The sequence below is a fragment of the Cyprinodon tularosa genome, unplaced genomic scaffold (assembly GCF_016077235.1).
Source record: "Cyprinodon tularosa strain WSP-4 unplaced genomic scaffold, ASM1607723v1 ctg69, whole genome shotgun sequence".
Lineage (NCBI taxonomy): Eukaryota > Metazoa > Chordata > Actinopteri > Cyprinodontiformes > Cyprinodontidae > Cyprinodon > Cyprinodon tularosa.
The window spans coordinates 724,793-751,593 of NW_024039440.1; the positions used below are offsets into that span (position 1 = coordinate 724,793).

Consider the following 26,801-nt stretch of genomic DNA (forward strand, 5'->3'; position numbering starts at 1 on the left):
TTACCGATCGATCTACGTTCCCACCCTCACCTATGGTCATAAGTACAAGATATACAAGATTAAGTATACAAGCGGCCAAAATGAGTTTCCTTCGCAGGGTGGCTGGGCGCATCCTTTGAGATCGGGTGAGGAGCTCAGTTACCCAGGAGGAGCTCGGAGTAGAGTCGTTGCTCCTCCACATCGAAAGGAGCCAGCTGAGGTGGCTCGGGCATGTGTTTCGGATGCCTTCTGGTCGCCTCCGTCTGCAGGTGTTCCAGGGATGTCCTGCTTTGAGGAGGCTTCGTGGAAGGCCTAGGACACGCTAGTCTCTGAGCTGGCCTGGTGTCGCCTCAGTGTCCCCGCCAGAGCAGCTGGAGGAAGTGTATGGATCAGGAAGTCAGGGCATCTCAGCTTCGAACACTTCCCCAGCCACCCGGCTCCAGATAAAGAGGAAGAAAATGTAATGGAAAAACTAATATTTGTCCTCATGGGTTCTCCCACCTGAGCTTTGGATCTCTGCAGCTCATCTTCCGGCGCTACCTTCTGACTGCATCTCTCCATAATGTTCCATATGTTCAGTCTGTCAGTTTAGGTAGAAAGCCCCCTCCTTGAAAGTTGTGCTATACCTAAACAGGACTCAAAGAGACGCTGAAAGTCTGGGGAGTTATTTTGATCCGTAATCCTGCTATTTAAAACGCATATTTAATTTTTATGTTGATTTAATTCCATTGTTTTATATAGGCCTATTAGATAAATCATATTACAACTATTTTTTGTGATTCATCATATAACCATTGTTTTGTTACTTTTAAACACAGTATGGAATAAAGCAGGACACAAAGTCAAGCACAAGAAAAATGTTTGTAATGCTAATATGCTGGTTTCACTGAGAAAATAATTTCTTTGCAGCATTATACCAACTTTGTTTATGAAGTGCCTTAAAACAGCCACAGCTGAAACAAAACACTGCCTATGACTGCAAACTAAAACACCTCCTTGAAAGTTTAAAAAAAGCGTAATATAAAAAACGCAGAAGAGCAGAAACAATCAAACACAATAAAACCAGTTAAACAAGGTCAAACTATATTTCACTAATATTATAAGTTAGAGAACAATAAAAGGCTTGAAGACAAGTGGGTCTTAAATGTGGTCAATGATGGAGCCTCTCTAATGCAGCAGGTTATCCCACAATTGAAAAGCAGCAACAGAGAAGGCCCTCAATATCAGTGTAAAATGTGGCCTGCAGTAGGAGCATTACTTATCATGCTCAGGATAATTTTAAAGTTCAAATCTTTTATTAGTTGATGAATGTGAATGAAAGGCTCAGGCCTGCAGTGGATCTCTAACAGGAAGTTCTTAAGACTTAGGGTTTTTTTATGTTCTTTGTTAGGGGGTTTCTGTTGTTGTTTTTTTTGCTATTCTGTTTTTCAGAATACCAAGAATACCTTTCTATCATAGTAAACTGAAGTGAGAAAGATTGGGAGTACTGAGACCTGAAGTCACCTCAGTCTTTTACAAGAAAATTTACCACTTAATGTTTTTGGGTTCCATGAAGCCTATTTATCATCAAGCTTTCTTCTCTGTGCCTCAATATCAGGACCCTCACAGTCCATGTCTGGACTTTTACGATTCACACATTGGGCCCAGTTACGGTAACAGCTGCATTCATTCATAAAGTTTCAATGATCTTCCTAACTTGTAATCAAATCCAATTCATATCGATGAAGAAACCATGTTAGATTTTAAAACCGTATACCAAAAGATAAAATTATTCATAAAAGATAATTTAAAAATGTGCTACAGAGTGCCTTTTGAGGACATTTATTTCAGATCAGTATATTAGTAAAGCCTTCTTTGAGAATAACAATGAACATTACGAAAAAGAAAGCAATATTAGGGAAAATGCATTTAGTATTTAATTTACACCTACAGAAAACCAACAGGAATTTAACAAAAATCCCACTAAGCAATTCTGCAAGCAAGGCACAACTGATGACTTCCAGAGACACAAATAGTTAACCAACTAATATAAAGTGTAAACATCTGTCAAAGCTGTTCATCATTTCAGTTGCTTGGTGTCTTTATCTAGGTTTGCAGCAAGTTGCAAAGAGTTTTTATGGGGTGCTCTGCCAACAGTTGATTTTCTTCTTGCATTATATACTTTTTACTATGCCTCTAAATGGGAGGTTATGTAAAATCCCATATATGCTGAAAAAGATAACTCATCTTCTACATCTTCTGTTGTGTATCAGTGTGTTTTTAAGATTTCAAACCATCTGTGTAAAGCAGCTCTAATGGGACATTTATGCCTTATAGTCCTACAATAACTTCACAAATTGTATTTTTTTTTTTTTCAAAACAATGTTTATGAATCATTCTACAATGAAGTTATAAACATAAAGTGACTTTTTATTACTATTTTTTTTACAGCAGATGTTATGATTCCTCACCCCCAGCATCCTGTAGAGGTAATGGTACTCCTGCCCTGTGGCATACAGCTGGAAGGTATTGAGGAAAAGCCAGGTGTTTGCTCCCAGCCACAGCATCTAAACACACGCAGACACACCATGTATTAATTACTGTAACACCAATAAACTCATCAATCATAAGATCACTTTAAGAGAGAGAAAATGTACATTTTCCTCTAACAGATGCTATAAACTGATGTGACATTTAAGGCTTAATCTTTAAGGTCCACCAGCTGGATGGTTAACAAACATTAAACATTGACATCTGAAAGTAAATATAAGAAATGTAAAACAGCTGATAAGAAAAAAAGAAGAAAGGAACTGAAGGGATTAGTTATAAAGTTTATGCCAAACTTTCCCCCACCAGCACCAAGTGCTTCGCTCCCTCGTTGGCCACCCAGCTCCGCAGCGCAGCCATGGTGCCTTCAGGGTCTCTGCCGCTAAAATTGCTCCAGGATTTTCACAAGTCTTCAGTTCCGAGAGGTTTTGGAGAAATGTCTCTCCAGCAGCTCTGACTCTTTTCCCGGTGTCTGTTCCTCTAACTCCCCCCTCCCTGCTCTGAAGGCGTTCTTATCCCCCTCCCTCTACGATAAAACCCCTGCATAGCGGCCTGTTCACCAGCCGCTCCAACCTCCACGACTGACACACACCAAGTGATTAAAGGTAAAAATAAGTTTTTTTGATTTAACCACCTATTAAATTCTGATGGAAACAACAAAAGTTTCAGCAGGCAGAATAATGAACATCGCCTCGCTACTCGTTGACTCTTGTTTCTGCCACTAGAGGGAGCCATAGACCAATATGACCAAATCAAGTGAATATCTCAGTAGATTTAATTCAATTCAATTTATGTATATAAAGCGAAAATTCTCAGCACATAACCGGTCAAGGCAATTTACAGAGACAATTCCATACGATGATACAGTAAGATTGCGAAAAAAAATCAATTTTTTTTTATTTTCTTTTTTTGCCACTTTTTGCAAGAAATCCGGTTGATTGCATTAATTGAGTTGCAGGGCATGATCCTCCTGGATGAGCCTGTGTCCACAGAAGTCATTTGTTCTTATCCCCTCCTTCTCTAAATTTATAGTGAAACCTAATAAGAATATATTTTAACAATCCTAAACCTATTTTCTATTTGTGTGTACATGGTTACAGCTGTGTTTTTTGTTTTAAATAAGCTGTTATTATTTTAATAGGATGTCAATGAAAAGCTTAATTTATTTATATTAAACTTTTTAATGTCCTTAGTAGAAATATTACAATAAAATTACGTTGACATTGTAAATGATACTCTTCAATGCATCTTCATAAGGGTTTCAAAGCTCCTATGAAAAAAGGGGGGGGGTCGATGTCTATCATGGGGCCCCACAATTCCTGGCACCCCCCTGCTCTCATCTCCCTTTCTGTGTCCGTTGTATTCTGTGTCCCTGAATAATGCTTAATAAAGTGTAATATACAAGTATCAAGCATAGTGGTCTGCTTGTGAAGGCAAAGCTGTTGGGTTATGATCTCACTCTGGGACAACAATTCCCAGAGTTATATTGGCTAAACAGGTCACAAACACAAAAAAAGGTCACTTGCATTTTATATAGACTCTTCTGCAATCCCTCACACAGAGCATGCATGCAGCAATTGTGGAGAGAAAAAAACTCCCTTTCAACAGGTATAAACCTCCAGCAGAACCAGGCTCAGTGTGACCAACCTTCTGCTGAAGATGACTGGGGTTGAAGAAGATAGAAAAGATATACAAAAAGAAACTGCCATACAACTACCTCGACAAGTGGCTTTGTTTAGGAAAGAGACAGCTAAGAAGATGAGCTCTAACAGCTTTCATGTAAAAGGGATTGAAGAGAGCAAATACAGTTGCTAAATGAAAAGATGAACGCTTCGGTATATCTACGAGAGAAACAGGACTTAACATTAAAAACAGGCCCAACTCTATCATCTGTAACAGAATGTGTTGATAGAAGCTGACCAACTGATATTTATTTCCAGGAATGGGATAACATCGAAACAGGAATAGACCAGATGAAGCTACTATGATGAGAAAAGCAGAGAGAACTTACGTTAGGGGTTGAACTAACAAATAATGCAGAATGGAAGATTAGTGATAGGATGAAGTAGAATGTAAAGAAGCCCCCATGTCCTCCAGCAGCCTAAGCCTATTTAACCATAACTATGGAGATAACTCAGAATAATCTTAGCCCCTCTAACTTTAAGCTTTATTAAAAAGAAAAGTTTTAAACCTAGCCTAAAAAATTTTTCAGGGGTCCCTAGAATGTGTTATATTGTGTGGACAGTGTAAAGCCAATTTTCTAGTAACATGCTGCTTTGTGGGGACTTGTAGATACTTGTAGGTACAAACACCTTTTCATGAGGAAATATTCTCTTCTTGGGTTGGGGTTTAGAACTAAGATGTTGATTAAATTTAGGTTCGGTTTAGGATGAGGATTAGGTATGCACTGGTAATAGTTAGGGTTAGGACTTAGAAATAAAAGGAAAATGAATTGAAGTCAATGGAAAGTCCTTACAAGGACAGAGAAACATGATTGTTTCTGTGTATTATTTTTTTTTTAATCAATCGTTTTCTTTTCCCACTGAGTTTCCACTATTCGGATTATTTAAACTGGCATAAAAATGGAATCCAAGTATAATTCCTTGTTCGTGTGCACAAACAGGTCAAATAAAGTTGATTCTGCACCTGATGGGGCTATATTTGTGTAGCTTTCACTTTATTATTTACCCGTTACTAAAGGACTCTCAAAGTTCCCCAGTGATAACCTATCAAGGCGGCATGGTATGTGACTGAGATAAGAAACAAAATTATAGATATCTATTATTATTGTATCATAAAATCCAAAAGATAAAATCATTTATCAGTTCATTTACAATTTTGGTCAGTTCAAACATCCATCATGGGCATGCATATTTGTGTTATATGTTTTGCTTAGTGTTTATGTCCACAAAGGGGTATGAGGAAGGAAAACTAATTTATTCTAACCCCTTCACCTTCCTGTAGTCCTTTACAACTTACAAGAATTTGTAATGCTTTATAAATCAGAGAAGGTTTTGAAAAATTGCAATCCCTCTACATAATTTAGTCTAAATATGCATAATGCTAGGCTTCCAGCAGATCTTATTATCAATAATCATTCCCTAATAATTTTAATTATTTAGCTTGTTCCATGTCTGGAACCCACAGCCCATGAGTCACTGCAACATTTAATATCCCTTTAGGATTGGTTGAAATTTAATTGAACTGAACTGAATTAAATGTGTTCCCACAAACATCAGATATAGCTATACACAGCAGGAAAACTAGGCTTAAAAGTATTGGTTCATTGACTTACTAAAAATTTTGCTTTCAAAAACAGTTCAAATAAATTACAGTCAAAGTACAGATAAAGTGCTTCCACACTCTAAAAAGAGTGTTGAATAAAAGGCTCAGAAAGACCCCAGAGGAGAAGAAAAAGCTGTGACTTGAATTTACTCCCCCGCATTCCTGAGAGCAGAGAGGTTCACCATTTCACGCTCCAGTCCATCGGATGAAAGAGGAATCCTCCACAGCACACAGCTGTTCAGGGACCTGGGAGAGGCCATAGCAGAGCTGGAAAGCAGACATACTGCAGTGTAGGATAACAAGAGTGTCCATCACTGAGGGGGTGGCCTAACGTTAATCTTTAATTGCATTTTTTTTTTAAATAAAATATGAAAATCATGCTGTGCATGGGGCCAAAACTGTCCTCATATATGATCATATATAAAACCAAACACACTGGAAAATATATTAGTTTAATTGTTACAATTATGTAAAAGCAAAACAATAGTCAGAGATTCTGCATTATCTGGTTTGCTTTAATGTAAACCTTGCAGGATGAAGGAAAAAAACATGTTAATAATGATATCAAGTTCTTCAAGAAGAACGGAAAAAAGATACATTGCTTAGATTTCTTGGGATATTGCTCTATAACAATATGAAAGTTCTCAAGATATTTCTCTTAAATCTAAAATGTTTTCAATATTCAGAAACACTTGAGCTAGTTTAAAATCAATGCTCTTTCTTAACCAAACTTAACTTAATACATGAAGCTATTGCCTAAAAAAAGACAAACAGTAACCAGCAAACAGTAACTGCAAAGAGTGGAATAATTAACTAACTGGAAGCAGGTTTGGACAGATCGGACTAGAAGGGAACTAGCGGAAAGGAGACTGGCAACAGAGAATAAACAATAAATACATAAGAACTAAAAATAAAAAATAAAAACAGAAAACAATGAGAATGAGAATGATACTAAATGCAAATTAAACCTATGAAGTGGAAAACACAGAGTGACATAAATGAAAGTGTAAATGAAAACTTAAAAATAAAACAAAGAGAACCACAAAATCCAGAAAGGGCAAAATAATGACCCTATCAGCATATGGTAACATTTTCTTTTGTAAAGACAAGTCCTACCTTTATTTATTTATCTGAACATTCAATTTAATCTACCTACTTATCTACCAAGCAAATCAATGTTTCACAACAGCAGTAAAGGTAAAGAAGGTGTCAGACGTTTATCTTCTCCCGTCTTTCTTGAATTCCAAGTCCAGCATGTGTTGTTATTAGAAAGCCTCCTCAGAGTGACCCTCTGCTCTCATAATAACAAATACTGAGTCAGCACAGGAACGGCCAAGGTGCACATTAAATGCCCTGACATAGACCAGCTCTAATGAGCTCCCTCTTCCAATGTATCTCTCACCGCCTCTAACTGACAAACTTTCAGCTCCTCCCTGCTCCCGTTGCCATACTCCATCTCACTCTGCCTTCCAAACAAATTACTCCCTTTATCTGTGCCTCTGCAGAGCTCGCCTGCAGAACCAGCCGTGTCAGTGTGTGGATCTGCAGGACAGGGAGCAGCTTTGCAATGAAGAGGGAGAGCCGGTTGGTTCGTTGGATCTTTTGGACAATAGTTGTGTTGGCTTTGTTCCTGCTCGGTTTCAGCATCGGTAAGACACAGAGACTCAAATTCACACATTGTTGTTGTATTCTTAGAGTCTTAACTGAAACTTCTCAGTGTTACAGAGATATTTAACTTAACTATACAACTTTTACTTGGTATTGCTTAATAATGCATTAACTATCCCTTCATAGAGAGGTAATTGCCAATGTGATGCTGTTTAAGCCTCAGTGTGACTTGCAGTTTGTCATCATGTTGATGTTTTAATTTCTTTGTCCTCACAACAGGTTAATACTCACTGCCTAGAACCACAGCTGTATTACAAATACAGCAATGGTCATTTTCCAGCCACTGTACTTACAGTAGAATAGTGTTTTTGACCAAAATCCATGTAACCGACTCCACTTTGAGGTGAGAGAAGGACTACTAAACCCAAATAAAACACAGGTGACCACCAGCAATGAATAAGCATAACAGACTTTGCACAGATACAAAGAAAACTATAGATGTAAGAAATAAAACAAGAATTTCTAATCTCAAAATACAAAACTTGAGCTGTTGTTCCTGTTTGCCCACAATGATGAACAGAAGCACAGCTGGCTGCTGAAGAAAGCTAGAAAAGTAAGTGGTGGTGGAATTTTTGTTTACTGTCGGTTAATTGATTGTTGCTTTTGCTTGTGAACAGCATCTGTTTTATTGAAACTATTTAGTGTTTCAAACAAGGTCTACCTGTCTTCTTTGTCCAAAATTACCTTTTGTCCAAAATGACCCTTTCAAACCACCTTTAACAGATGGTTTGAAAGGATTGTGAAGGAAGCCGTTTATGTTAAGAGAGAAAAAACTACCTTTACCAGAGGGGGTGCTCTCAGGTTCCAGCTCTCAAAAACTTACAGTTCAGCGATAGAGTTGATTCCTTCCCACTATCATCTCAAACCTCGTCGCCATGAAGGGGACCAAAACATCTCGCCTGGTCAGCCAGGCCAACAATGACCCCAACGACTCCCTTTTCAGATGCATGGGCCAGTATAAGGTTTTGCAGGCCAACAACGACCTCAACGACTCCCCATTACCAAGGGGTTCACCTCAATTAGCATGTTGTCTAAGCCATAACAAGGCTTTTGTTTGTGCCACTCTATAAGCCTGGAACTCAATGCTATTTCTGACATTTTGAGTTGAGAAAGCTTCCTGGATGGGAAGCAAAACGCCTTAAAATTTGGAAAACAAAGTCCTGTGGTTTGTTTTTTAACTTTGTTGGAATGACTATGACCTGGCTGACTGCTAATCTTCACCAGCAAACTATTTAGTAGTTTTCTTAACAAGTGGCTTTAATATTCTAGTATTATTAATTACTAGCATCTCTGCTATTTCTTAAAATATTGAAGGTAAGATATTAACTACAGAACATTGCCAGAAACCTACCAAAAGTTGTTTTTTAGGCTGCCCCCTTTAGCAAACACAACCCATTTGCATAACTGTTTGGGAACTAAGTACTGGGTGGTAGCAAAAAGGCTTTCAAACCTTAAACATTTGGAGATTATTACAATGAATGGTCAAATTTCCAGTCAATGCATGCAAAGAGAGGAAGCAATTAAGCTGATTATCAAGAAGAGTCTAAATAATGTGCAAATTTTCATAAAGATCTAAGTAATCGCATATATTTACATTAATGCTTTTACACTATTTTATTACTTTTTGGAAGATGTATGTTTTAGAGGTATAATTAACTTGGACCTTAATTGTAATCGTTTTTAAAACTCAGGATTTTAAATAAATAATTGTTTTTCAAACACATGGGATTTATCAGTTTTTCAAACATCCCATCTCTTTGTTTTGGTTTGTTTTTCTGTTTGCTTTGTAGGCTGGTTTGCACATCGTTCAAATGCTACCTCTCATAAGCACAAGCCTTCAGGTGATTACCTTAAGGAGTTTCTGGATGAAATGCAGACAGACCTGATCAGAGACCATCTCAGGTAAAAACAAAAACAATCACTTACGAACTAGAATGTCCAAAAGTGCCCTGAAAAGTTTTCATGGATTGAACTGGTTTGTAATTTTGCTCCATCCTGAACAGTATCATCAGACAGTGGGAGACACAATTTAACACAACAGAAATGGCACCAGGATCAGCTGACTAAAGTTACACGTTTCACAGTAACCATCCTCTTTACAGGAAATTCACCCGCCTCCCACATCTAGCTGGAACTGAGCAGAACTTGAAATATGCAGAGCAGATCATGAAGGAGTGGAAGGACTTTGGGTTGGATTCAGTGGAGATGGTGCCCTATGACATCCTGTTGTCCTATCCGGACAAATCACAACCAAACTACATCTCCATAGTGGATCACAGTGGGAACGAGGTAAGGAACATGCCTGCAAACATTTGCCAAAATAAAGTTGGACCCGTAATGCAGAAAGTTCCATTTGGTTTTCCTTGATATTATGTATTCAGAAGACCCGCCCCCTTTTTTTTTCTCACACACTTGCAAACTAATTTGAGAGTATTCATGCTGTATGACAGGAAAAAAAAATCTAGTGAGACAAACCTAGTTTGCAGATCTTAGGCTGCAGGAAAAATGCATTCATCACAGTTACATCATTTATCTCTATACAACCCAAGAAATTTAACAGTAGGGCTATTCCAGTCCCAAACTCCATACCTAACTGTGTGTTTGTGAAGTTAAAAACTGTTAGAGCCTGTATGGTGGGATCAAACAGCAGTTTTCCCCGCTTCCCTCTGCAAGTTTTCACTTAGGTCCAAGGTCCTTTTATAGTTCTATTGTGAGATAAAAGTTTAGACAAAGATAATGTTACAGCACCAACACTACCTGGAACTGAGACTGTAGTTAAGGACCAGAATCAGGATTTACATTCCAGATACTTCAGTGTTTCAATCAGCTGATAACTATTGAGCAAAGCAGAAGACATGACCACTTTTGATCATGTCTGGAGGAACATACTGTATAGAGGATGTCTTAAATGGGCCCATTTCATGTTAATTAAGTCAGAAATATGTTTAGGCACCATGGAACTGAGTAATGTTGACATACTGGGTCTGTTTTTGTTTCCATTTTCATGTTAATCTCACAAATACTGAACACCAATTTAATACATTTCTGCATGCTCTGCAAGCAGAATTCCACTATTGTAGTTTCTTCTGTTATGTTTTTTTTTTATATTTTTCACATGTAGATAAAAATAAATTAAACATATTTCATTCAGAAATGGCTAAAAATAACCATACCAACCAAGTTATGTAAGAAACACAATTGCTCTTCAATCTAATCTGCATTTGCAGCCTATCTAGAAAAAAATAACATCTACGTGTAGGATTTTTTTAACAACTCTGCTTTGCAGAATTGTTTTCATTCAGACACACTAGACTATTTTTATGCAATAACTGTATGTTTAAGTTTATTCCATCATCATGGCATTTCAACTGGACTCAGAGAACTTTATTAAGCCACACGAAAACCGTATTTTCTTCTTTTGTTCTCGCTGCAACAACGCAGCATCACACTATCACTCTACCATCATCGTTTCTCATGTTATGCATGACGTTCTGTTTTGGTGATGTAGTGTTTGATTTCCACTCAATTTAACTGGGAATACATCCTCCAAAATGTACATCATCAATATCTCCTTTAGCAAATGCAAGATTTGTATTCCCCTCTGAGCCCCTCAATGGAGGCTATTTCTCCAGTTTCTTACTGTTGAATCTTGAGTCTGCACTCTAAGGAAGCTTCACCCTGTGCTCTTTTGTTCTCCGCATTAGGATAACATCTCTGAGTTTTACATGAGTCCCAAAGGCTTTGGTGCTGTTTACTGACTCTTTTAAACTGGCATATCTTACTTTGTTTCTCATCTGTTTTTAAATATTTGGACAAAGAAAGGTGCTGCTTGTTGATATGTTAATGTTTACTTCATGCAGTCAGAGCATTGCTGTTTATGAAATATCCAGATTTCAAAGGTCTGACAGTAATGAGGGGAAGCAAAACTTAACTTTCCTGAAATTGTGACTGATTACAATTCAGTGCAATTACTTTTTTCCCATTAAGATCAGTGTTCATAATTTGAAATCGTCCATTAATACCGTAGTTAATCACTTAATCCCTGTCTTTATTGTCTGATCTGAAACACTTAGGTGTCACCAAAATAAAAAGGGCAATAAAGAAAATGCATTTAAAGCATTCTACCATACAAGCAGGCAATAGAGATACAAATTAGATAAAAGAACGGTTTAAAAAAAAAAGAGGCCACTGAACTCTAATAACCCAACCAACAGCTGAATGTGAAACATGTTCCAGAAATATGCCAGAGCTGATTGACTAATTGAACCCAAGTGACACTAAAACCCAGCAAGGAAAAACACAAAGACAGAGAGTAAAAATGTAACAGGACAGAGCAGGTAATGTTTAAAAAATGCAATGCAAACCCAAAAAACTTGAGAATGAAGAAAAATGTCTTACTGAATTAATTTACTTATGTCCTAAGATAATCAGCAAATTAATAAAGCTATTGAAAAGCATTGTCTCCTTTTGATCACTTGATCCCAGATCTTTGCCTATGCATTCCATGTGAGTTTGATCATTCTATCCTTAAGTTGTTCTATTAGTTACTATTAACTAAAGGAAGTAGAAATCATTCAAGGCAGACAGACAGCCAGATATCTCAAAAGCGTTAATTTAAAAAAACGACGGATTTAAAGCAACAGCAAGGACGTCTAAGGCAGGAAACTTTATAGAAGGAAAACACAAGTTAGTGACCACATTAATCTGACTGAGGAGGATTGTGAACGTGAGTCACCAACCTGGTCCTTTAGCTCAGTCTGAGCTAAAGGACCAGGCTATTGAGGCTGGTCTGAGGCTATTGCCAGCCGTTCGGCTGTCAACAGGACTTGTCGAGCGCCGCCCAGAGAGTCCCAGACGCTGTAGCCCCGGAGGATGAAGAACAAGGAGGAGATCAGATCCGGGCATAAGGAGGAAGGCAGGATAATCCAGAGGGTGAACCCAAAGCCGGTGTCGAAGACGTGCTCAGGATTCAGAACCAGAAGATTAGAAGTCCGAAGAGGTTCCAAAGGGAAAATCAGAACAGTGTCAGGAATCAGTTCCAAGTTTGGTTAACAGATAGAATCTGGCAAAAGTCCGAAGACAGGTCAGGCAAACAGATCAGACAGGCTCAGTGGTTGAGAGGCACAAACAGGTCAGGATCAGGTAATCAGACACACTAAGGTAACCCTGAAACACTCACCACTGGCTCGAGAATAATCTAGCACTGATGACTGGTTTGAGGGCTGGTTAAATAGAGGCTGGAGCAGGTGGATCAGATGAGCGATAATGAGAAATTGGGTGGAGTTAGACAGTTGAATGAAATGAGCAATTAAGCAGTCATCAGCACCAACATCATGATGATAAAGTATTTCATATTTTGTGATTATAGTATTTTTTACCATATATAGTATTTTAGACTGGCAGTTATCTTATTGCATTGAATCATATTGTATACTATGTCTCACTCTGTGATGTGTTTAAGCATGTTGTATTATATTATCTAATTTAATTGTGGTTGGATATATCAAATAACCTTTTTCATTTTAATTCAAATAAATTCATGAAAAACAAACAAAGGAAGAACAAAGTCTTTTCCCAAGGCTGGTAATAGATCCTTTTATCCAGTTTGATCTTCTTTTAGTCTCATGATGTCTTTGTTTTGCCAGGTTTTTAACACCTCCTTGGCTGAGCCGGTTCCACAAGGCTATGAAGACGTCTCCAACATTGTGCCTCCATACAGTGCTTATTCACCCAAAGGGCATCCTCAGGTACACTTAAATCCAAATAAAACTATGATAAAACTCAAGGTAAATCAGCCAAATCTGTTACCTCTTTATTTTTTTGCTCCTCAGGGAGAATTGGTTTACGTCAACTACGGACGAACAGAGGACTTTTTCCAGCTAGAGAGAGAGATGGGTATCAATGCAACAGGAAAGATTGTGATTGTCAGATACGGGAAAATATTCAGAGGCAATAAGGTACTTAAAGGTGTCATGTGAACCTAAATATTCTAACTTTACACTTTTACCCCTCAGAATATTTTGTCTGTAATGATAACATTTAATTTTGCTTATGGCCCTCAGGATATGAACAACATTATTTAGTACTCTCTCTTGACTGTTTCATTTTCTAAGGTGAAGAATGCCATGTTAGCAGGAGCTAAAGGAGTCATCATGTTCTCAGATCCTGCAGATTATTGGGCAGCAGGAGTCCAGGTAACTATGGAGCTGTAATAAACACATTCATACGAAAATAAGTAAGAAACCACAATTAAATCTCCTGATCTGTTGTTGTTTACCCCCTGGGATATTATGAGTAGGAGAAAAACACAATACAAGACAACTTCTGTTACTTACTATGGCTTTGTACAGCCTTACCCTGATGGTTGGAACCTGCCTGGTGGAGGAGTTCAGAGAGGAAATGTTCTCAACCTAAATGGAGCAGGAGACCCCCTCACACCTGGATACCCAGCTAAAGGTTTGTAAGAAAGCTTCCTGTATCCTGGTATCACTTGAGTTTCCTGGTTTTAGCACAAATATCTGCCTCAAGTCATGTAGGGTACAAAGCAGACCTTGATCAATATATATATTTTTTTTTAATAACAAACAAAATGGTGGAAAAGTGAAATTTGGCGTTACCCTGAGCAAACCCTCCTCAAAGTGTTGGGTAAACCAGGCTGCAGGAAGATGTTTTATTTTTTAGTTATTTATTTATTTTTCAGCTGCTGCAGTGAAATATGAATTAAAATCAGGCAATCTATGAAAAGAAACAAAGGATTTGAGGGCAGGACAGACCAGTCTATGCAGACAAAATTTCAAAGGAGAGTTCTAAATTTTTCAGATTGTTATTATCCGAAAAGCTTTTGGAAAAATATTAGCACTTCTTTTATTTTTATCATAACAAATTATGTGAAAGGTTTCATAAACACTGTTGTTTATAAGTCCCATGCCTGTGTGCTTCCATCCAGATTACACCTACAGACTTAACCTGGAGGAAGGAGTAGGACTTCCCAAGATTCCTGTTCATCCAATCGGCTTTCATGATGCAATCCACCTCCTAAAGTAAATTTCTTTCTGTGCTATATAATGATAAAATGGTTCTAAATAAGTAGAAACTTAATGTCTATACATATCTATCTACATGTCCATTTGTTGTAGTCTCTAGTTGCAGTATTTCATTTTTTTTTTTACTATGTATTTATAATATAACAGAAACATGGGGGGACAGATTCCACCCAACAACTGGAAAGGAGCTCTGAATGTGTCATACAAGACTGGTCCAGGCTTCACAGACGACTTTAAGAGCCAGTAAGTTTTCCTCTAATGTTATTATTCAACTCTCTGATGATACTGAAATGATCGTCCTGCAATAAGACTCACAACCAGTCTTTCTTTTTTAATAAAATTACTTCTCCCATGACCATCTTTCACTACAGTTCAAACTTCACTTTCTGTGCTCTCTTCCCTCCTGCTTTTGTTGCTTCCCATCCAAACCTGTGACCCACTGGTGGCAAGCAGCCAGACGAAGCACAATGAGGTCTCTTGTGCTTCTTGTCTGTGACACACATTCGTTTTCACACATAACCCTGCATGGCAACAGCATAATCTGCAGCAAACACACTTTGAAATCTGAATAAATGCATTCAACCCCACTGTGTTTTATACAAAACAGGCATGCAAGATGCTCCGGTTTTCTGTTGCTTCTCCTTTACCAGCATATTTTTTTTAATCTTTTAGTTCTCCTCTGCGTTGGTCATTGAACATTTGATTAGCACACATTTTCCTCACAGCAGAGAAATTTCCATTTTGTCTGTTTCTCGTATTTATTTCTTTTTTGTGTTTTGGTAATTTTTTATTGCAGGAAGGTGCGAATGAACATCTACAGTAACAACCAGGTAGCCAGGGTCTACAATGTCATTGGGAAGATCAGAGGAGCTCTGGAGCCAGGTACTCTGTAATTTAGAGCCACTTCATGAAACACACCTGTTAACGCCCATTGCTAAACAGGGGTTTTATCAGAGTAAACTGGATCCTTTCAGACAGGGTTGAAGACAGTGCAGGTTTTGCTTTAGGCTAAAAACCTTTGACTAAAACAAAGCAATTGTTTTTGCAGACAGGTATGTTATTCTGGGAGGGCACCGTGATGCCTGGGTGTTTGGAGGAATTGACCCAATGTCTGGTGCAGCAGTCGTCCATGAAACTGTGAGGAGTGCCGGCAAGATGGTAAAGAAAGGTAAATCTTTTAATGAGTGAAATAAACCTAAAGGAGTCACTGTTTATTTATATCAGTGTCTCTTTGTGTTGGGACATGTAGGGTGGAGGCCTAGGAGGACTATAATATTTGCCAGCTGGGATGCAGAGGAGTTTGGGCTGCTGGGATCAACAGAATGGGCTGAGGTGGAATAGATAACAACACTCACGTTTATTGGTTTATACATGCCTAGCTGCACTCACAGAACTTCATCTATCCCTACAGGACAATGCAAGGCTGCTACAGGAGAGAGCTGTGGCTTACATCAACGCAGACTCTGCTATAGAGGGTGATGAACATAAAGGAGTGTGAATCTGTCTTCTCAGTCAGAAACTATTAATTCGGTTGGTTTAATTTTGCGAATGCAAACATGAATGCCTTTCTAAATTCCAGGTATGTACACACTGAGGGTTGACTGCACTCCATCAATGCACACATTAGTGTACAATCTTACCAAACAGGTCAGTGCAGCTTTTTTTGATATACTTTTTTTCTGATCAGAGGTTCACGTAGTCTTCTCATTGAATGAATGTTGTATCCCCTTGCAGTTTTAAGATCCAACTGTTATAAAAACAAAAACTTGCCGCATAATTTTAGATCAACTCAAGATAACCCTCACCTTTACTCCTTCAGACATACTTCTTCTCAATGTAGCCAAATAGCTTATCTTGTGTGGCCATAAAACATCAAAAAGAGTTAAGCTTCTCCTTGTGAGGAGCTTGTAATTTCACTGTAGTGGAAATGAGACACCACCTCCACAGCTGCTCCTCTGAGGTGCAGGGGGATGAAGAGGATCCTTGTCCCTTCTGAAACCAACCGCCATCTCCTTAGTCCTTTTCAAATGAATGGAGAGGTTATGGTTTTTGCACCACTGCACCAGGTGTTCAACCTCTTCTCTATATTTGGACTCCTCATTGTACATGCATCCCAATACTGCTTTTTTGTTTTCAAACTTTACTTTATGATAGCTGGCATGTTTTACCAAGCAGTGATATGTCAACAGAGTACACAGGTGGGGGCTAAGCACCCAGTACTGTTGTGAACTTGCACTCTTGGTGATTGAGGAGGCGATGGTGTTGTAGATTCCTGACAGTCGTAGAACTGTTGGTCAGAAGGTCCAGGACCCAGTTCCTCAGGAGGGGACTCAGTCCAGAGCCTCCATTGATGAGATAACGTGGGTGATGATCTGTTTCTCCTGTAGGCTTACTAATGTGAGTCCACAGGGATATTAATCGAGGCCTTAATATGCGTCATGAATTTCCTATCAAAGCACTTCATGCTTACCAATGTGAAGACAATAAGTCGGTAGTCATTGAGGGCAGTCAATGTGGAGGACTTGGGGACAGAGACAATAGTGCTGATCTTTAAACAGGTTGGGACACATGCCAGTAACAGTGAGGTATTGAAGATGTATGCCAATATCTCAGACAAAAGATGTGCAAAATTTCATGGTACCTTCCCCCGGGATGTTGTCTGGGTGAGCAGATGGGCTAGACAGGGTCTTGCTCGTGTCTTCCACGTGTTTGCTGTGGTCACACAGAGGGGCATGTCACTGTGTGGTGATTTGTAAGGTTGTGACAAGATCCTAAAAGTGTGCACGAGAACCTAGAGAGTGAATCACGCAATGGGGGTTGCCTTGGGCATTTTGCATTTCTGATGTAGCTTGTGATGCACAAGATGCCCTTCTACATGCCCTCCGGGTCATTGATGGTGAAGTGACCCTTAATTTTCTGGATTGGCTTTGTTTTTTGTTTGTATCTTTTGCCTTGCATTGTCGGCAGTCAGTCCTTTACTCATCTCTCAGAGAGCTGATGTCTGACTGGTCCTCAACACAGTGTCCTTTCAGTAGAATTCACCCCTCAGCATTCAGCCAGGGTTTTCAGTTTGGATAATAGGTTACTGTCTTGGTTGTGGTGATAGCATCAGCATATTTGGATATGAAGTAAGGAACAGTAGAAGTGTATTTCTCCAGGTCTGCCTCTCCCCCATATGTCATTGTCTTTCCAAAGACCTTGAAATCTGTCCACTAATAACAGTCCTGGAGCACAGCGACTAGTTCACTGGGCCACACTGTTTTCTTTACAGGCCTGATCCGTCTTATTAGTGGTCCATATGCTGGGTGCAACAGGATTGAGATGTGGTCAGCAACACCAAGATGGGGTCAAGAAAGAGTTCCGCACACACCATAATTGTTAGTGTACATGCCATCAAGTGTTGTTTTCAGGGGGTTTATCTGCATTATTGCTGAAGGTGTCATACAGGTTCCTTGATACTTGATATGAATTAGCAACCAGAAGGGTGTAAACACTGCAGTAAACTCCTATGGCAGATAGTACTGCCAAACTTCCACTGTCATGTGTTCTATTGCTTCAGAGCAGTGCACCAACATCTATTCACATACTTACAAAGGCTTCCTACCTGTTTTGTGTTTTTTTCCCCCACAATCAGTCATTGTGGTCTACACAGAATAACGAAAGACCGTTGGCCTTGAAGACTGAGTCTGATGTGTTGTTGTCAATTCAGGTTTCCATTAGGTAAAGAACAGCCTCAGATGTAACAAATCAACTTTGTTTTCCAGTAACAAGACACTAGCCAGAAAGAGTGTCAAAATCAGTGTATTACTAGCTTTTATCTGATCCAACGCACCTACCTACATTCCTATATGTTTTTTCTGGGCATTTTTATGCTTGGGCGCTGTTTCTTGTGCCTTTTTTGTCCTCAGGACCCACTGTTTACCATCAGTTCAATTGAGCTGTACTTCAGCCGTGAGTTTAGCACTGAACAATGGCATAAGTCAGAAAAAGCTGTATCTCTTTGCGATTTAACCACCCATCACTTTAAGCCCCTCACTTCCACTTTGGGCCTTTAAATGTCAGTGTATAAAGGCATAAAGCCTTTATATATATAGATATATGGGCTATTCCTGTCTATTTCAATTTGCATTTCGGGGTGCAGCAGTGGTCCTCAAGTTACGTCTACGACCCATGTATGGAGGCCTTAGTCCTCAGTGCTGTTACACGTTTAGGTCCGGGCCTCTTGACCTTTGCAGCATGCCTTCCCCTCTTTCCTGTCCTGTTTCCTCTCTTTCTACTACTACCGGTACAAATAAAAGCCAGTAGAGCCTGAAAAAACCCTTAAACTATTTGCATTTTTTAAGGGTGACTGTTTGGGCCGCATGGATAAACTCACAATAGAAGTGCATACACCAACAAAGAATAATCCTAAACACATTTCAAAATTCAGCTAGATAGGAAAAGCAGAGGGCTGCATATTGGTGCGATATATAGAACTGTTGCCTTGCAGCAAGAAGGTCCTGGGCTTCATTCTCAGGTCTTTCTGCATGGAGTTTGTATTTCTCCCAATGTCTGTGTTGGTTCTCTCCAGATACGTTGGCTTTGCCCCACATTCCAAAAACATGACTGTTTGGTCAATTGGTAATTCTAAATTGTCCTTCGGTGAGAGTGTGTGTGTATGGTTTTATGTTGCACGTCCCACGATGGTCTGCCGACCTGTCCTGTACCATGCCTTTTGCCTCTTGATGCCTGGAGATAGGTGTACTAATGACACTGAAAAAAAGAATAGATAATTAAGTTAACATCCAACCTTTTCAAACTTGATAAACTAGGCTAAAGCTCCATGTTCATTCAAGAAAGTCAGAATACTTTTAAAGACAGTCCACCATATCAGCCATGATAAATGGTCAATAACTCAATTTTACCAGGAATTTATTAAAGCCTCCAAAAAGCATGAAATTTAAACACACCACATTAAGTTTATTTTAATCAAACACTAATGGGAAACAATTGTTAATTAGATACAAATCTCATAGAAGTTTTGTGTTTGTTTGTTTTTTTACGTTTCTTTGAAGATGCATTTGTTTCTCTGTGTAGATAGCCAGTCCAGAAGAAGGAGAGGAAGAAATGTCTCTGTATGAGAGTTGGCATAAAAGGGACAACTGGACCAATGACCGTGACGCACCTCGGTACGGAGCCTCAATATTTTGTTTGAGAAAATTAGTTAAGAATGTAGAAAACATTTATGCTACCTAGAGAAATACAAAGTTACCCAAAGCTGAAAGTTACTATTTATAGTGAATGGGTCAGAAAATATTGCAGTAAATTTACCATAGTTTGCTGTATAAATACGCTCAGTCCTCAACCATGACAAAATACTGTTTTTAATGTGTTTTTAGGAAAAATTTACCTGAAATTATAGAGGATACACATTAACTCTGATGTTACTGAGATGCTTAATGACCACTTTACTAACAGTTGCTTAAACCTAAAGTGCTTCCTACGAATATTAAAACATGGCTTTCTTACCAAGCATTTTGAGTTTTCCCAGCATATACATCAAAACTCTATTCTCCAAATAATTTATCAGTGTGGTAGCAGTCCACTGATGTATACATTTTGACAAGATATACCACCACCTGGTGGTTAAATGAGGTACAACACCCCTCACTTGAAAGAGGAGAGTTGGGCTACTACTGATTTTGTTCTGTATTATTATCAGAAATGTTTAAACTTATTAATGATGTATAGATGTACATGTTTAGGCTGATGTCAAATCAAACATTAAAACATAAGATTTGTTTTTGTTTTCATTACTATCTGTGTTTTCTTGACTTCATGGTTTAGGTTTTGACATAAACATTTGATGTACTGGAAAAGCCTGAAGGCAACCTATGTCCAGATTTTCTTCCTTTTCTTTAACCACTTTCATCAAATCCAGAATAATGATAATCTTTTTTTTTTTTTGCAGTTGACTTTTCCAAAGGCTGGTTTTTTTAAATCACTTTCACATGCTATTTTAAAGCATTTCTTACCAATCACTGATTTATCAGTTATGCACATAAAAATACCATGCCTCTTGTTCTCTGAGCAACTGAGGTGTAATTTAATAAATGTTTAACTAGCTGCCATTCTATACAGCTATTTGTAGACTTCTGGCTGTTGCAGAACTTTTGGATCTGACTGAGGAAAAAAATGTAATCTAATTATCAAAACTGAGGAAAAAAATCAACAATTCTGCTAAATCAATCTGATGAAATCTTCTTCGCTACCTATTTCAAAATATATATATAATTTTAAAACATAACTTTTCCTCCCTGATTTAATTAGGATCAGTAAACTGGGGTCAGGCAGTGATTTTGAAGCCTATTTCATCCGGCTGGGGATTGCTGCAGGCAGAGCCAGATACACTAAGAACAAGGTTACAATCCACTTTTAAGATCTCATATTAATAAGTCATGTTCAATAATCTCCTGTCATGTTTTGTGTTTTTGAAGTTTACCAAATATGACCCTGAGGAGGCCTGCTTGTTTTTACTGATTGACTCCTTCTCTTTGTTTTTCTATCCTTTCAGGCAAAAGAGCGATACAGTAGCTACCCTGTCTATCATAGTGTGTATGAAACCTTTGAGATAGTGGAGAGGTTTTATGACCCCACCTTCAGGAGGCTTCGAGCCGTAGCTCAGGTGAGAGGAGGTCTCATCTTCTTGTTGGCAGATTCCCAGGTGCTTCCTCTTGACCCTACTGAGTACGCTAACTCCCTGAGGAAGTACGCAACGAGCATCGCAGGCATGGCACAGGCAGTCCCAGAACAAATGGAAACTTACAAAGTGTCATTTGGTGAGCTCATGTTCACCTTAATCCTTTAATATTATTTAAGCACTACTGTTAAACTGCATTTTAGAAGCTGCATTTTACTGAAATGTTTTTATTTTCTCTCAGAGCCTCTGTTTTCTGCTGTGGATAACTTCACTGCTGCAGCCGGAGATTTCCATGAGCACCTGCGAACTCTGAACACTGAGGAGTAAGAATTTGAAATTTTTATACATCTATGGTAAAATATTAAATCCTATGAAGTAACTTGTTTAACCCCATCATTTAAATACATTGAGACAGTTCATTCTCACAATAAGCAGTGGTATTTCTTATGTGGTAGTCCTTTACAGGTGCGAATCATGAACGACCAGCTCATGTACCTAGAGAGAGCCTTCATCGACCCGCTTGGCTTACCAGGCAGACCCTTTTACAGGTTAGACATGGATGTTTATTTTACAGAACAAATATCATTCCACATTTATGAAGGACAAAGAAACTAAAAAAAGTAATGTTTATTTAGATAAGTATTAATTAAAAGTTAAAAGAAGGCATCATAAACTGAAAGAAGCATCTTTAGAGGAATAAATTATTTCTTAAATAGCCCTAACCTGTTGTCTCTTAAGCCTCAGTGACAACAGGTCAGGGATATTTAGGAAATTATTTATTCCTTTAAAGATGGCTGTCTGGGTGTCTTACAGGAAGTGATTTGCATACAACAAGAATCTCCATCAGGGAAACTTGGGCTAAAAAAAAAATGTAATTAAAATGATGGCAACGTATATTTTTTTAAATTTGTCTCAACAATTATTTGCTTCAACAATTGTCTACGTGGTGATTATGTCCTCCACTAAATGGACAGTGAGCTTCACCAGAAACATGGTCATCCATGGTTCTGACCACATGACTATATCTGACCAGAGTCATTTTTCTATGTCACTGGGGAAAATATGCAGTCCTCATTATTCACTTGCCTCGAGTCTTTTTGTAAAAATTAATGTGGCGTTTTCAGAACATAATAATACAAAAAAAAAACAGTGGTCATAAAATAAACAACACTAAGAACAACATATGTAAAAATAAATAAAAATAAATAAGTAAAACAACAAAAACAAACCAAGCAAAAGATGAAGCGTTCAGCCAGTTTAAAACACTAAATCCCCCAAACTAATTGAATCCAAGAAAATGTATTCTTCTGTGGGAATTTAGGCAGGGAAACAGATATGCAGTAGAATTATTGTTATACTAAACAAAACCAGTGTAAGGAGCAGTTCTAAAAAGAGATTAGGAACAGGGAAAGGTGAATTAAAGATTATATAATGTAACGGTAAAAGAAACCGACATTTCAGCAAAATTAGAATTATGTTCAATGAACATATAGTGAACTGCTTCAATAAAGAAAAAATGCAATAATATCCACTTTTCACTCCTGAATGGGGGATTGGGAGATTTCCAAACTCTAAGAACAAGAATTTTAGCTATGATCACTAAACTATAAGGCTTTTAGAAAAGGAAGCAAGAGAACCAGGGAAGCTGGAGAATAATCACCTCACATCTAATTGGTTCACTTCCACCATTAGCAAACTTCTGACCAATCAGCATCAAATATATTGTTTCCACTTCAGTGACTGAAACTCCAAATATTTACTGAACAATTATGAAATCACATCAAGATTTGTTTGTTTTCAAATTTTTTCTCACTAAAGTTGGTTAGTACTAAAACACTACTATCACCATGATAACTGTTCTGAGGATGATGAGCTGTGCTGTTTAACCAATCAGATGTTGAGGACTAGGTTAATGATGCAGATTGTAACAATTGTTACACGCAGTTACAGGAGCTGGACATGACTAAGTGGACATGATTTAAGCATCTACAGAATAGTTTTGTGTGGTTAAAGACTCCTAGCTCTTTATAAAAATTCATAAATTGTATTTCTCCTTATTAGCAATAAATAGGATTAACTACCCTCCTGTTTTCACTGAGCATGTTTTCAGGGAATAGGCTTACACCAATATGATGTCTCAGATATCTTCAGCACATTCAGTAACACAATGTTGTTTCTCCCCTCCCCCATAATCTCTACCCTGTTTTTCAGGCATGTGATTTTTGCTCCCAGCAGCCATAACAAATATGCAGGGGAGTCTTTTCCTGGGATATACGACGCACTGTTTGACATTGAGAACTCAGCTGACCCAGAGAAGGCCTGGCAGGAAGTGAAGCGCCAAATCAGCATAGCAGCATTCACAGTCAACGCTGCTGCCATGACTCTGATACAACCTGCATGAAAGCACGAGCTGAGACACTGAAATATAAAGATATTGTTATATCACAATGTGATATTTTTTTCCAAACACAGAGAGGCAAACCAATCCCTGTATCTCATGAGGTCCATTTTCCAGACCTAAAATGATGGATGTGAATGCTTTAAAAAAGCAAAAAAATTATTATTTTGTTGTTGTTATTGAATTGTTTGTTCCAAGAGTCAATAATTTTGTTGACATTGTTGTACAGTTGCCAGAGACAAGGCAAAGCAAGGCAAGTTTATTAATATGAAACATTAGCAATTGTATTGCTACTGAACAGTGTTTTAAATTAGTCAAAATTATTTGATATAAAAGAAATGTGCATTGCTGTAGCATAAAGGTAATTTAATAATATAATTCAATAACTAGAGTGAGTAAAAAAATAAATAATAATTTAAATGATGAAATTATTATAAAACAGAAAAATAAAATACCCAGTAATAAATATAATGCCTAACATAATGAAAGAAAGTTGGTCTATGAGTTTAAGTTAATGGTGTTTAGAAGGCCACTCTAAACATGTTTTAAATCTCAATTTAAAGCGACTGAGGGTTTCACAGTTAAAATATTTCTGGGAGTTTGTTCTAAATATGTGGAGCATCAGAACTAAATGTTGCTTCTTGTTTGGTCCTCGGTCTGCAGAGTAGACTAAAAACCCAGACAGCTCTGGGCAGTAGATACACTGACAGCAAATCTGTAATCTATTTTGTCGCTAAGTCATTCAGTGATTTAGAGACTAGAAGTATTTTAAAGTTTATTCTTTGAAGTACAGGGACCAGTATTAGGATTTTAGCATTGGGGTGATGATCTTAACTTTTTCAGTGTCAACTGCAGCTGTCTTATCGTTTTTTTTGCATGCAGACTGTTTTTTTTTCTTCAAGCAGACACTATTAGAGTAATAATTTCTACTAAAGATGAACGCACAAATTTGTATTTTCGAGATCCTGCTGACACAGTTGTCCTTTAATGCTAAATATGGTCTTTAGGTCGTAGAATACTCATTTTGTTACTGCCTTTATGTTCCTCTGAAGGTTCATTTCTAAGTCCATCACTACACCCAGATTTGAAGCCTGACTGGTGGTTTCCTGCTTTGCTAACTGACGCTGTTTCTTAAGTTGTTAACACTCTTCTTCTGATCCAAAGACTTATCAGAAAAGTTTGGCACATGTTTTGCTTTCTTCTATGCTTGCAGGGGTTAATCGAGATCTGGTGATACTATAACGAACAGCTGTGTGTCGTTTGCATAGTTATGGTAACTTATGTCGTTGTTTATTATAATCTGATTTAAGGGTAACATGTAGATATTGAACAGGGTCCCTAAAATGGACCCTTAGGAGAAGCCACATTTTTCTGGTCTCTGATGTAAACTTACCATCTGACACAAATAAGTTTCTGTCCTTCATGTAGGATAAACCAGTCCAGTGCTGCATCAGAAAGGCCTGCCCAGTTTTCCAGGTGGTTAAATAAAATGGATCAATCAGCAGTGTTGTGCCGGACATATTAAACACAAAGCTGTGCAAAATGATGAGAGAATTAACAACGTATTTATGTAGAAGTTTTATGGGATTGTGCTTTTGAGTGATACAGTTAAACAACAGCAATATTCCCAACAGACTGTGAACATTTTTGATTTGACTATTCCATATGGAATCCAGTTTCTAGCATTGGCGGAGTAGCAGCTGAGGCTGTGGATCCAATGTCTAACACAGGAGGGAGCCAAAGGAAAAACCTTGGCCGTGAAACAAACCTTCATATCAATATGTCTAAAAAAGTACACAAATATGCTTGGTTCCGGTCAGGGGCCAACAGGACCCATTGCCCCCATAGAACAGGTCCTGGCCCCTGTTATGGCCCCCTGTACCAAAAACATTTCATAAATTCAAATTGAAGTCCTTCTACAAATTAATTAAGTTTTTTTTTTTTGTTTCATTTCCCCTTAATTTGAGCAGATAGGCAAGACCATTTGCAAACCAAATAAGATGATATGTTTCAAATAGAAAAAATTATTCTAATGTGTTATTTTCAGTGCGTTAAATTTATATATCTTTGTATAGATATATTTTTTGTATAGAGCAGAAATATTTATTACTTTTGCTGATCATCTTATTAATCTTTTTAAACAAATCTTTACTTTTTTAGATCAGCTGTTGCAGTGTAATACTAAAAAAAAAAATTATGATGGCATGCGCTGACAGGGGAGATTGTAAATGATTTGTCCCTTGGCCCAATTTGATATTCCTTTGCATCTACGATTCTCTTTAGAAGTTATTTAGTAATTACAGTCTGCTTCAACCTCCAGCCCTATTAATAAAACGTCCCAGTTTTCATCTGTTAGTTCGGGGTCTTCCACCTTGGCTCTGTGGCTCACGTAATATACTGAACGATGCACATGTATCCTACTTTTTTGTGTGTGGCCATGTTTTGGTCATCTGGTGAGGACAATTTCCCATGAATATGCTACATTCTGGGGACTTATAGGTACTTATTGGGCCCCCCTCTGGTCACCATGAGAAAAAGTTATTTCTTTGTGGTGGGGGTTATGGAAGTCATGGTAAGTCCCCACAAGGATAGTATGACACAAGATGACAAGATGAGTGCGTGTCATGAATTTCATCACGAACAGCCTCTCTATGTAAATGTTTATTACAAAATCAACATGAAAAGCAGGAAGCAGACTTTAACAAGCAACAAAGAAATACATTGAAGCCTCCATGCAAACCATTGCAGCTGGTTTCATAAAAGCGGAGCTCTTAAAAAAGGGTTTTTGCATAGATAGAGAGGTTCACATGGCTACCAATCTATTGCAGCACTCTCTACATGGCCTCACTTTCAACCAATTTTAAATAAAAGATAAATAAAGAACCAAAGTTAATATAACTCAGTAAACAAATTAAATTTCATCTATCATGTTATGGTTTGTAAAACCGGTGAAATATTTAGAAAAAATGAAAAACACTGAGAGGGCACATCTCCTCCAAGCAACTTATTTCCTCCAACATATTGTAACTTCCACCTTAAGTTAATACCTGTATTCACAGCTTTCAAAAATGTCCTTGATCCAGATGGGGACGCACATCATCAACAAAATTTCATAATTTTTTGGCAGTAACAACACGCACCTTCTATGAAAATTTCTGCAAAGTCCATTCACAACTTTTTTTGGTATTTTGAAATGAGACAAACACTAGACAAACCAACGCAG

General features: G+C 38.0%; 2 protein-coding genes across 2 annotated transcripts in view; one reads left to right on the forward strand and one right to left on the reverse strand.

Annotated features, from left to right (window-relative positions):
* The window catches only part of LOC119771757 (NADPH oxidase 4), a 31,812-nt gene extending 28,810 nt beyond the window's left edge, over positions 1-3,002 (reverse strand). Inside the window, exons 1-2 of the mRNA XM_038267885.1 lie at positions 2,812-3,002; positions 2,430-2,525 (exon numbers count right to left, since the gene is read on the reverse strand). Coding sequence (XP_038123813.1) covers positions 2,430-2,525; positions 2,812-2,865 — 150 coding nt within the window. The 5' untranslated portion in view covers positions 2,866-3,002. The remainder of the gene's footprint in view (positions 1-2,429; positions 2,526-2,811) is intronic.
* Positions 3,003-7,214: 4,212 nt separating this feature from the next.
* naalad2 (N-acetylated alpha-linked acidic dipeptidase 2) lies at positions 7,215-23,730 on the forward strand. Its single transcript, XM_038268002.1, has 20 exons — positions 7,215-7,439; positions 9,249-9,360; positions 9,561-9,747; positions 13,104-13,205; positions 13,290-13,415; positions 13,572-13,652; positions 13,809-13,914; positions 14,405-14,498; positions 14,649-14,744; positions 15,298-15,383; positions 15,550-15,669; positions 15,751-15,833; positions 15,913-15,976; positions 16,081-16,148; positions 19,578-19,669; positions 20,811-20,901; positions 21,055-21,319; positions 21,422-21,503; positions 21,636-21,728; positions 23,392-23,730. The coding sequence occupies exons 1-20, from the start codon at positions 7,358-7,360 to the stop codon at positions 23,579-23,581; spliced, it is 2,220 nt and encodes a 739-aa protein (XP_038123930.1). The 5' UTR covers positions 7,215-7,357; the 3' UTR covers positions 23,582-23,730.
* The last annotated feature ends 3,071 nt before the right edge of the window (positions 23,731-26,801 follow it).